Source organism: Plectrocnemia conspersa, unplaced genomic scaffold, assembly GCF_051122295.1.
Source record: "Plectrocnemia conspersa isolate PC_06_02 unplaced genomic scaffold, ASM5112229v1 ptg000007l, whole genome shotgun sequence".
NCBI lineage: Eukaryota > Metazoa > Arthropoda > Insecta > Trichoptera > Polycentropodidae > Plectrocnemia > Plectrocnemia conspersa.
Genome location: NW_028277171.1, coordinates 6,215,572 through 6,227,551, shown reverse-complemented (window position 1 = coordinate 6,227,551; position 11,980 = coordinate 6,215,572). Strand labels below are relative to the sequence as shown.

Below are 11,980 nucleotides of genomic sequence, written 5' to 3'. Positions count from 1 at the left end.
TATCAGACAATAGTCTTTATCTACCACATACCAGCAGCTTGCAATTGAAAAATAAAAATTGATTAGAGCAAATAAATATGTGCATGTTCATTTAAAAACTAATAATAAATTTTAAAGAAACGCTTAGTTTTATACACTAATCGAATAAAAAATATCTTATAAAATACATTAAATTTTCATATAAAATTATATTTATATTATATACAAGCGCTAATACTGAATTTCTAGTATACGAAATTTGAGAATCGTTAATATTTGTTAAACATTTGATTATCATATAGATAAGCAGCTAAAACACCTGCACAAAAATGTATGTGTATGAAAACAGATAAACACGTGTAGCTGATATAAAAAACAATAAGTGAAAAATAAAATTAACTAGTAAAGGCTTGACTGTAAGAACAACAACGTGAAAATGCAGTGTCTAAATAAAATTGTTCTTCTGCTATTCTTGGCTACGATTGCCAAAGCTACAGAAGTTAAAGAATGTAAGAAAAGCTTTTGATCAACCTACAAAATTAGCTAACCAGATTTTGGATAATTTATTAAAATGTAATCACTTCAATATCAAACTATGTAATTCTTTTAGAAAATAAATTGTAAAACATACATATATAAATTTAAAATAAATAAAAGTGCTTATATTTGTCAAAATAATCGTTAAAAATATGTAAATAATTATTTTAAATTGAAATAATGAGTAAATTACACATAAACGAAATCATTTTTTATTATAATTTCTCGCTAAAATTTAACAGATTCAATGTATAACAACGGTTTACAATACTCAGATAAAACAAATCTATAAATATGATGAACAGATTAAATCGATTGATATTTCTTTTAGCTTTAACCAGTACACTTAAAATAAAGGAATCGATATGTATTCTTTTTTTATTAATGCTACTGTTTTCAGGTGATAATATTGCAAAACCTTTATTCGTTGCTGTCGAAGGATGTTTAAAACCACCTTGTCAACTGCCCTTAGGCACTAGCGCCATAATGGATATAACTTTTCATGTTCGTAAGTATTTATCTGAATAATTTATACCATGGTTTCCCAAACTATGTTCCGCGGAACACTGGTGTTCCGCGGATCCAAAATAGGTGTTCCGCGGAGCCTAAATAGATATTTCACAAAAATTTAGAGTAGATTAAAAAAATTGTTAGTCTTGCTAATACATAAAAATTGTTCATAAATCTGATAAAAAAGCTTGAAAATATGTGTTAAATATTCAACATTGATGTGTATAAAATCTGGAGGGAAAAGTTTCATAAGTCGGTGTTGTTTTTTTTTAACTTTAAAATTTTATCCTATTTAAACAATATTTTTTTTGATAATTAATCACACGATATTAGTGCTTCTTAAAGTGAGATGGCTATCCAGAGGAAAAGTACTATTAAGACTTTATGAACTTCGAAATGAATTATTAGTCTTCTTGAAAGCACAAAATAATTTGCAACATCATTTTATAATTTTTTTAACAAATCCTTCCTGGTTGATACATCTGCATATCTGGTGGATATTTTTACAAAGTGAAATGATGTTAACTTATAATTACAAGAAAAAAGTATTACAATTTTTAATATGAGAGATAAAATTGAATCTTTTGATAAAAAATTACAATTTCAGATTTTATCGGTTGAATCTAATAATTTTGATTGTTTTCCTGTCTTGGATATGAATGTTTAAATTAATTGAATTTTCAAGTAGATAAAAAAGTTTCACAAGTATTTTTAGAACACCTATATTACTTGAAAATACCTCTTTCGGAATATTTTCCGAAAACTAGTAAGGACGATTCCTGGGTTCGGAATCCATTTTCCGTGACAGTAAAACCAGTGGGCTTAAGGGATTATGAGAATTTAATTAATGACTCTGATTTGAAACAAAAATATCAGCCATTAAATGATTTCTGGGCGAGTCTGACTGAAGAGTTCCCCAAGGTGTCAAAACAAGCTCTGGTTTTTCTACTTCCGTTTTCCACGACGTATTTATGCGAAGTGGGATTTTTTAAGTATATTGCAACAAAAACAAAATACAGAAATAGACTCCACGCCACGGCAGATATGAAAATACAACTAACCAAAATTGTGCCTGATATAAAAAAAATGTTATTTAAGAACCCAAAATCATCAGTCATTAGGAGTTTTATTTATTTGTATTTTTATGTTTATTAAATAAATTTAATAACATTTCTTTAATAACATGTTTTATTTTATTATGAATTACCCAGCCTAAAAAATAAGTTAAGTGTTCCGTCAAAATTTTCGGATTTGCCAAGTGTTCCGTCGCTGAAAAAGTTTGGGAAACCCTGATTTATACTATTCAATAAACGGCAACAGATTTTTATTTTTATATTTATGAAGCTTTTCTTGCGTTGTGTTTCCACTACAATTCGCTTAAAATGTTTTTTGATACACATGCATATGCTTTTTTGTGTTGAGTGACACGTTTGACTTGCTGCATTTCAGAACAGTTTTCATAATAAAATCGGAGAATTTTTGCTAGTATTTATAGTTTTATTTTATTTTACGACTACATTTGAGAGATTAGATTCTTAAACAGCTTGAAAATTATTAAAAACAGTGATATTGACCGATCAAGAGCGATATGTTTTGTGTTACTGGTCGGTCGGCAAATGCTTAATTTTTTGCCCACCAGTCCACGCAACTGATTTCCAACTTTGGAGCGTCGACCTCATGATGCACAAGGGTAGCTTTAATGATTCGAAGTCGACTTAAATATTACGAAATTGGCTCACTGGTTTTAACGTAAGGCAAACAAAGAGATAACGATTAAATAAAAAATATACTCTTTAAAACATTTGTCATTAAGAGGACATGTTCGTAAAGTCAACGCTATATTTCATTATACAGGTACAACTTATGAAATACTATTTACTTTCACGGCAATAATCTGATTTTAATTTATGTTATTTATATACCAATTTTATAATTTTTATTTCTATGTAACTATGTTCATATTAAATTTACAGCTAGCTATAGCTCAAAACTTACTCCAAAAGTAACAGCAAAAGTTAACGGTTTATCAGTACCTTATCCATTGTTTGAGGATGGCTGCAAACAACTTACTAACGGTTATTGTCCAATAGTCAAAGACGAAATTTTAGTTTATCATTTTAAGCTGCCCATTTCTAACTTTCCAAAGGTAATATTTTATATAAGTATAACTGCATTAATAAATTTAGTATTATGCGCTGAAAATTAATTATCATTTATTACACGTTTCAGATCGGCGTTGAAGTCAAGTTTACATTACAAGATGATAAGAAAAAAGCAATAACTTGTTTCAAAGTTGATATTGAAGTCGTATAATACCCTACTTAACCAACCATCTCAAATTTAATATTTTGCTACTGCGTCTCAGAATAAATGCATTTTTAGCGTTATCAAATGGTTCAACTTGAAAATTGACACATTTATTTAAAAACATTCGTTAATTTAGATCATAAAATCCTATATCTGAGAAATAATAAGTATTTGTAAATCATTTTTATTGCATTAAATACATATGTAAAATAAATGTCTGTATAATAGTATATAAATATTTAGTTTCTTGGAATTCAGGCTCTAATCATCACAGCTGCCTAAATATTTTTCATTGATTATTACGTAAAAAAATCATAGTTTTTTGCCATTATTTATAATTTTATTTTTATTCACTAAAACTGAAATGATGTTGTTTATTATTAAAAAATGAAAACCCTCGATTTATAATTACATTATCCACTTCATCAAATATTTTGCAATGCTTATATACAAAATGTTAAAATGTATTTAAAAAAATATATAAATTGTCTTTCTTTTGGTATAATATATTTGTATACATTGTGACCCAATAAAAAATAAAACTGATGAAGATTACAGTTCTAACTTTTCGTTGTCGCACTCTAAACATTTACATATTGTACATATACTATGTACATTATATGAAGGAAAAATAATAATATAACGAAAGAAAAAAATGTAGTACATAGTAATTTAATGAAGAACTATTATATATGGGGATCTTACGGGGACCCGACAAAGCCGCGCCGGACAATCCCGCGCCGACTAAGCCGCCCCGACATAGCCGCGCAAGACAATCCCGCGCAATACAACCCCGACATTGCCGCGACGATAAAGCCGCGCCTACATTGCCGCGCAAATCAAAATTATAAAACTGAATAAAATGAAAGAAAATGATTTTTTTAATTCTAATTATTTTGTTTTATGGACAGCTCTATCACTAGTGATTCGCTTTTTGAACAGTTAGTCATAGATTGGATGATGCTGGACAGTTACAAAATATACCGAAATGAAAATAAACCAATACAATATCATTAAAATAGGTTAGGTTGTTTGGTTCTACAGTGAAAGTTGGCGTGAGCGGTAGCGAGACGCCTCCCTTTTCCTATATGTATTTGTAATTATTAATAAATAAAAACCATGTTATAAAATGAATTTTGTTTTGACTTTGCGCGGCTATGACGGCGCGGCTTAGTCGGCGCGGGATTGTCCTGCGCGGCTTTGTCGGGGTGCCGGATCTTACATAATTCACCTTAGAAGACAGGAATTTAACAAAGGCACTTTTGGAATCAACATTTGAGAGTAATTGTAGAAGCACTAAAATTACAAATTTTAACCAGACTTTCGAAAATATTGTCTTTTTTATTATTAATACATTTTATTTTTTTATAAAATACTGTTTATACTTTTTAAAAATGCCAAAAAATATGTTTTAAAATAAAATATATAAAGCGCGGTAAAAATATTTCTGCAAAAAAAACGGATGAAGGTCTGCCGTTGATGCGCTTCGTGCTGTGATTCATTGGAGTTGATTCTCTGAAACGCCTTTCTCCGTCTACCTCTCTCTCTCTCTGCCTGCCGTCTGCCAATCTGCCCATTTTTTCAAAGTGGCACATATTTTATATTGCTGGTTCGATACAGATTATAAGACGATGTTGGCGGACTAGTTGCATCACTTCTTGGACACACTCTCAGAATGTGTTTACGCCTTAAAAACGACCTTCCAGATGGCCACTTTCGGTGATCATTAACAAATGATTAGAGAACAATAATATTTTTTGCGTGTGGTAGAACGCATTGCACTTATGGACATTTACAAGTAATTAACGTTTCAAGGTGGTCCTTAATACAATAACAATTATTAACGTAACTGTTTGGTCCCTATATCTCTTTTCAATTGTTATGCCTTATTTTCCAGACGAGTTAGTAATTATTTTTATTTGTTTTAAATTGCTGTTAGAATGAACTCTAAATTACTTGTACTGGTGTATAAAACCTCCACAGTACATTTATTATTAAAATAAAAATTGAATAGAGCAAATAAATACATACATGTTGATTTAAAAACTAGTAATAAATTTGAAAGGAACGCTTAGTTTTAGATGCTAATCGATTAAAGTATATTTTATAAAATACAGATATAATACACAAGCATTTGATTTATACTGAACCTTTGTACTAAAATAAAAATGTACTTAAAATATATAAACGAAGTAATTCCTAGAAAACGCAATTTAAGAATCGTTAATATTTGTTACACATTTGAATATCATATAGATAAGCAGCTAAAAACACCTGCACAAAAATCTTATTTTTTGTATGTGTATGAAAACAGATAAACACGTGTAGATGATATAAAAACGATAAGTAAAAAATAAAATGAACCAGTAAAGTATTGACTGTTAGAACAACAGCGTCAAAATGCAGTGTCTAAATAAAATCGTTCTTCTACTATTCTTGGCTACGATTGCCAAAGCTACAGAAGTTAAAGAATGTAAGAAAAAAATCAATTTACAAAATGTGTTAATTAGTTTTTGGATATTTTATTAAAACTTAATCGCTTCAATAGCAAAGTATGTAAATGTTTTAGACTATAAATTTTAAAACATATTTTAGTAAAATTAAAATAAATAAAAAAAATATATTTGTAAAAATAATCGTTGAAAATCTGTCAATAATTATTTTACACTAAAATACTGAGTAAATTGCAAATATTTGCAATTTACTCAGCTAAATTTCATTTAGCTAAATGATCGATATGTTTAATAATTTTTTTATATTAATGTTACTGTTTTCAGGTGATAATATTGCAAAACCATTATTCGTTGCTATCGAAGGATGTTTAAAACCACCTTGTCAACTGCCCTTAGGCACTAGCGCCATAATGGATATAACTTTTCATGTTCGTAAGTATTTATCTGAATAATTTATACTATTCAATAAACGGCAACAGATTTTTATTTTTATATTTATGGAGTTTTCCTTGCGTTGTGTTTCCACTACAATTCGCTTAAAAGGGTTTTTGATATACATGCATATACTTTTGTGTGTTGAGTGACAAATTTGAATTGCAGCATTTCAGAACAGTTTTCATAATAAAAACGGAGAATTTTTGCTAGTATTTATAGTTTTATTATATTTTACGACTACATTTGAGACATTAGATTCTTAAACAGTTTGAAAATTATTAAAAACTGCGATATTGACCGATCAAGAGCGATATGTTTTGTGTCACTGGTCGGTCGGCAAATGCTTAATTTTTTGCCCACCAGGCCACGCAACTGATTTGTAACTTTGGAACTTCGACCTCATGATGCACAAGGGTAGCTTTAGTAATCCGATGTCGACTTAAATATTACTAAATTGGCTCACTGGTTTTAACGTAAGGCAAACAAAAAGATAACGATTAAATAATAAAAAAATATACTCTTTAAACCATTTGTCATTAACAAGGCATATTCGTAAAGTCAATGCTATATTTCATCATACAATAACAATCTATGAAATACTATTTATTTTCGTGGCAAAAATTTCATTGTACTTCGTGTTAAATACATAGATTTTTTATAATTTCTATCTCTAACTTACTATTTTAAAAATATTTATTTTACAGTTAATTATAGCACAAAACTTACTCCAAAAGTAGAGCTGAAAGTTGTCGGGCAAATAATACCTTTTCCATTGTTTGAGGATGGCTGCAAACAACTTACTAACGGTTCTTGTCCAATAGACAAAGACGAAATTTTGGTATACCATTTTGTGCTGCCCATTTCTGGCTTTCCAAAGGTAATATTTTATAAAAGTATATTTACATTAACAAATTAATTATTATGCGCTGAAAATTAATTATCAATTATTTCACGTTTCAGATCGGCGTTGAGCTCAAGTTTACTCTACAAGATGATAATAAAACGGCAATAACTTGTTTCAGGGTTGATATTCAAGTTGTATAATACCCTACTTAACGTACCACCCTAAATATAATACTTTGTTATTGCGTCTCAAAATATATGTATAAAATAGCAAAAATATATGGAAATATATCTACATATATCTAAATATATCTCAGTAGGAGTATTAGGTGGAGTCGGAATAATTGTCGTCTGTAATCGGTCGTGTCTTGTGAATATCGTGCCGTGACTCTTTTGAGCTCTTGGAGCAGTGAACGTCTCACTACCCAATTTTTACACACATACATTCGCGCGTGCTAGAGCCGAGTCACAAGAATAAAGTCGTATGCGTCGCACGAAAATACGACTGTGTGCTGTTTTTGTTTCTACCTGCGTTGCAATTACGGTTATTATCGGGAAACTGCAGCGTATCTGCATACTTTGGATGGTTTAGAAGAGATCGATAAAAATTTTACACATATGATATATTATTTAAAAAATGCAATTAAAAACATTTCAAAAAATAATAAAATAGTTTTGTTATATACTGATACAAATTACATACATATAATAAATATAAATTTTCATGCATAGAAAATATATTTACAGAAAATATACATATTTTAAAATACAATTACTTACATTTAAAAAAATATACTTGAAAATCAGTTTTCCTTGGTTTCATTCCAATAATACTATCACTTTCTAATTATATAGATTCTACATCATTAAAAAGTGAAAATGAACAACCAATCTTCTTCTACATTGTAGACAGTGGCGTAGCTAGGGTATGTGGTGCCCGGGGCGATCCTTAAAATTGCCCCCCCCCTCCTATACATTTTTGCATGGTCATAAAATCAGCATTTCTTAAAATAATTAATTGGTTATTATTAAGCTCTTGCTATTCGTGGATATATATTTTAGTGCATTTAGGGTTAAGTACCACACTAGACGATCCCATCGCAAATATGCAGCCCCCAAGCAAGTGCCGCCCGGGGCGGCCCGCCCCCCTCGCCCCGACACAGCTACGCCACTGATTGTAGAAGAAGATTGGTAGTTCTCTTTCAATTTTTGAAAAATCACTATTAAAGATTGCGAGAGTACCGAATCCAAAGACAGTTTGGTGTAACTGATACGTCAAAAATCGTACTGTGTAATTTTATGAATTCATTGTCTACGTATACAGATGTATCCGAGAAAGAAGCAATACACGCGCGTAAGAATATTCGTTGTCTCGCTTGTTCTTTTTGAAGCGGCAATGCTCATTTCAAGGATTTTCATATGTGTCACACCCGGTTATAAAAATAAATATTTCGGTGTTCATTGCACTGAAGAGTCTTTCTCCATTTGTCTCTTTCTTTCTCTCTCTGCCGGCCCGACTGCCTCTCTGCGACTAAGTGTCACGTATATTATATTGTTGGTTTGAAACAGCTCAAACGAATAGAAGATGAGGATGTTGACAGGCCAATTGCATCGCTTCTTGGACACACTTTTGCTGATCGTTAACAAAGGGGAAGAAAAATTTTGCGCAGGGTAGAACGCATCGTCTATCGCGCATTATTTTAACACAAAAGTGTAGTTTTTCCGGTACTTATAGGCGATTACGAGTGATAAAAATCTCAGGATATGATCCGGTAAATATTAACAATTAATAGCGCAATTGTGTATTCGCAAGATCTCTCTTTCGTTGTTAGACCTTACTTTCGAGACGAGTCGGTATTTATTTTCATTTGTTTAAAATGGTCGTTAGAATGCATTCTAAATTAATTTTGCAAGTGGTTGAAAACTGGTTTTACTGAAACTTTATACTTAAATAAAAATCTACCTAAAACATAGCTACTTAGTGCTTCGCAAAAATCTTAAAAATCAATAGTTAAAATAATATATGTAATGTAAAACTTGCTGTGATGTTTTATTTTGTAAAAACAATAGTTTTCTTAGTTCTTCATTAATCGACTTAAAAAATAAGGGAGGTTTAATACACCCATAAGAAGATATTATCCGTATTTGTTTGTACCAAATTGTCAATATGGTATTAAAATCCATAATTCGGAATTCAATGTTATTTATTATGTAAGCTACATTTGTATATTTTGATTTTAAAATAATTACAATAATGACAAAAACCATATTTAAAATATTTTTTCTTAAAAAAATGTATGTGTTTGATGATACGAGTACGGTCCTGTCGAGTAATAGTTCAAGCTTTCGACGCCTGGGTCAAATTGGCGCTCCAAACGGCTTTAATTTTTATATGCATATTTGTACGGAACGGCCGTTTTAGTTAATTCCCTGTTCTGTGTAATATTCGCAATTTGAGAATCGTTAATACTTGTACACATTTGATTATCACATAGATTAACAGCTAAAAACACCTGCACCAAAATATTATTTTTTTGTATGTGTATGAAAACCGATAAACACGTGTAGCTTAAAAAAAAGTAATAAGTTTAAAAAAAATGATCAGTTAAGTTTTGACTATTGTGCTAACAGCGTGAAAATGCAGTCTCTAAATAAAGTTGTTATTCTACTATTCTTGGCTACGATTGCCAAAGCTACATAGGTTAAAGAGCGTAAGTAATCAAAGTATGAAAAAAGAAAATTGTTAGCTTGTGGAAACACCGTACGAAAAGCTTGATAGATTGCAATTTGATAATCAACATTTATATTATATTTCTGGATCAAGTAATAGCCACATTTCATTTATCATATGAAATAATTTTGTGTATGTTTCAAGATATTCAAGAATATGCAAAATAAAACAGGGAAAACAGAACCTCCATCTTTTCTAGCTAAAATCATAAAAAAATGAAAAAATAAAGGGGGAGAAAGTAAAAATGCGTTTTCCATAAATAATTCTTTCATGCTCTACATTACATGACAATATTCTAAATGTTTATAAAACTGTATATTTATAGGATTTTAGATGTAATTAGTTAATGTTAGAAAATCTCTTTTTGCTGCTTTAATTAGTACCGGCTTAGAATACAATGGAAAAAGGTAAACTGTTTTAGAAAATGATATTTCAAATATCGCTTGATATTCCGAAAAGCATATTAACCCAATTTTGCCGTCAACCATTTTCTGAGCGTCTTATGAGATTTAGGGTGGTCATATTAAAAAATATGTGTGAGAGCCTAGATTTGTTATGGCCAAAACATGGCGGCATTTGAGTAGCACTGGCGTGACAGTCTTGTTCTTCCGGGTGTAAACAACCATTAAAATTCAATAAAACATTACTGCAGCGGCTCAATCTGTGTCTAATTGCCACCCGTCATCATCCCGTCGCCAAAATATGTGAAAAAAAGATATTGCTGTCTCTGGAGAAAAGTAAAAAAAATGAAATATAAGATTTGGGTTTTATAGGTTGGTTTTTATTTTCGTCACGATGCTCGCATACAAACTTCGCGAATCAGTGTTGCCACATGTCAAAAGCGAGAAATTGCCGAATTTTTTATCACTTTAAGGAATTCAATGAAAAAATTAATAGATTCACCCGTGCTAGTGTTTTTTTTAAATTATTTATTTTATCAGAAATGACTTTTTATATTATTGAAATTATTTTTTCTAAAAATGATAAACAGATTGATATGTGAGGATTAAGAGACTATTTCTATGAGAATGCAACATTACATTATCACTTGTTTTAAACTTAGAACCCCAAATATAGTGATATGTTTATTTTAAAAACAATTAAATTACTCGAAATATGAATATCAGGCAAAAGGATAATAACGCCTGTGAAATAAATAAAAGTATTTTTAAATTATATTCAATTTTTTAAATTTAGTTGCCTACCATATGTATTGTGTTACAGCAGTTTCAGATAAAATTGGAGATCAAACACAAACAATAAAAAAACTTTATTATAAAAAATGTTACGTGCAGTAAATAAATTTACTATATGGCAACACTGAGCAGCAAATAAAACACGATTAATCATCAGGTAAATATTATGAGTAGATATGTTTAATAAATTTTTAATGCTCACATGTAATATTTGCTCAGAAACATTGTGTTGCCAGAGCCTTGGTTCTGGATGAAGTTCTTGATATGTCACTAAAGGATCTACGGCATTGTGCTGGCCTATAATATTTATCTACCATTGAGAAAATAGAAAAAGTCCAACATCCCTTCCAGTCCTCGATTATCTGATGAATGTTAATGATTCAGGGTGGAATCTGACTCTTTGTTATTGTGTACTATAGATCTTATTAGACCATTACGCAACATGTTTTAATGTAGTGCCGTTTAAAAATAAGTGCATTTGTAGATGCACAAGCAAGCGTATGTAATTATGAATTTAAAATATATTTTTTTTAACTTATTTGCAAATTTTTTACTGTTCGCTTTAACAAAATGCTCTGTGTTTAATTGTAAATTAAAAATATTATTTGCTTGTACAATAATTAATATTATCTCAATTAAAAATTGAGTGTATGTTTGTCAATTGTATTACGTATCATTACAGCAATCGTATTATTTAAAATATTTAAGTGCACTATAACGAATGCATTTACTTGATATTTCACCTCTATTACTATATACGAGTTTTCTTATCTATTGACATATGCACAACAATATAGTTTTTTTCAGTTGACTATGGTAGCACCTTGAAGTCGAACGTTGAATCGGAAAATGCATGTATAAAATGCCGTTCGATAAACATATAACTTGCTTTATTTTGAAAATAATTACATCGCAAAAACAGTTTGAGGGCTTTCAGGCATAACCGCGAGTTAGTTAACTAATTTTCACTTGACAATTTGAGAGTTACA

The 11,980-nt window shown here is 30.1% G+C and overlaps 2 protein-coding genes across 2 annotated transcripts; both read left to right on the top strand.

The window, feature by feature from the left end:
• The first annotated feature begins 331 nt into the window (after nucleotides 1-331).
• On the top strand, nucleotides 332-4,448 carry LOC148233734 (NPC intracellular cholesterol transporter 2-like). Its single transcript, XM_088188683.1, has 4 exons — nucleotides 332-488; nucleotides 917-1,024; nucleotides 3,000-3,172; nucleotides 3,256-4,448. Exons 1-4 carry the CDS (start codon nucleotides 416-418, stop codon nucleotides 3,337-3,339), a joined length of 438 nt encoding a protein of 145 aa, XP_088044809.1. The 5' UTR covers nucleotides 332-415; the 3' UTR covers nucleotides 3,340-4,448.
• A 1,156-nt stretch (nucleotides 4,449-5,604) lies between these two features.
• Nucleotides 5,605-7,672, top strand: LOC148233733 (NPC intracellular cholesterol transporter 2-like). The gene is made up of 4 exons (XM_088188878.1): nucleotides 5,605-5,806; nucleotides 6,111-6,218; nucleotides 6,926-7,098; nucleotides 7,182-7,672. Exons 1-4 carry the CDS (start codon nucleotides 5,734-5,736, stop codon nucleotides 7,263-7,265), a joined length of 438 nt encoding a protein of 145 aa, XP_088045004.1. The 5' UTR covers nucleotides 5,605-5,733; the 3' UTR covers nucleotides 7,266-7,672.
• Nucleotides 7,673-11,980: the final 4,308 nt, after the last annotated feature.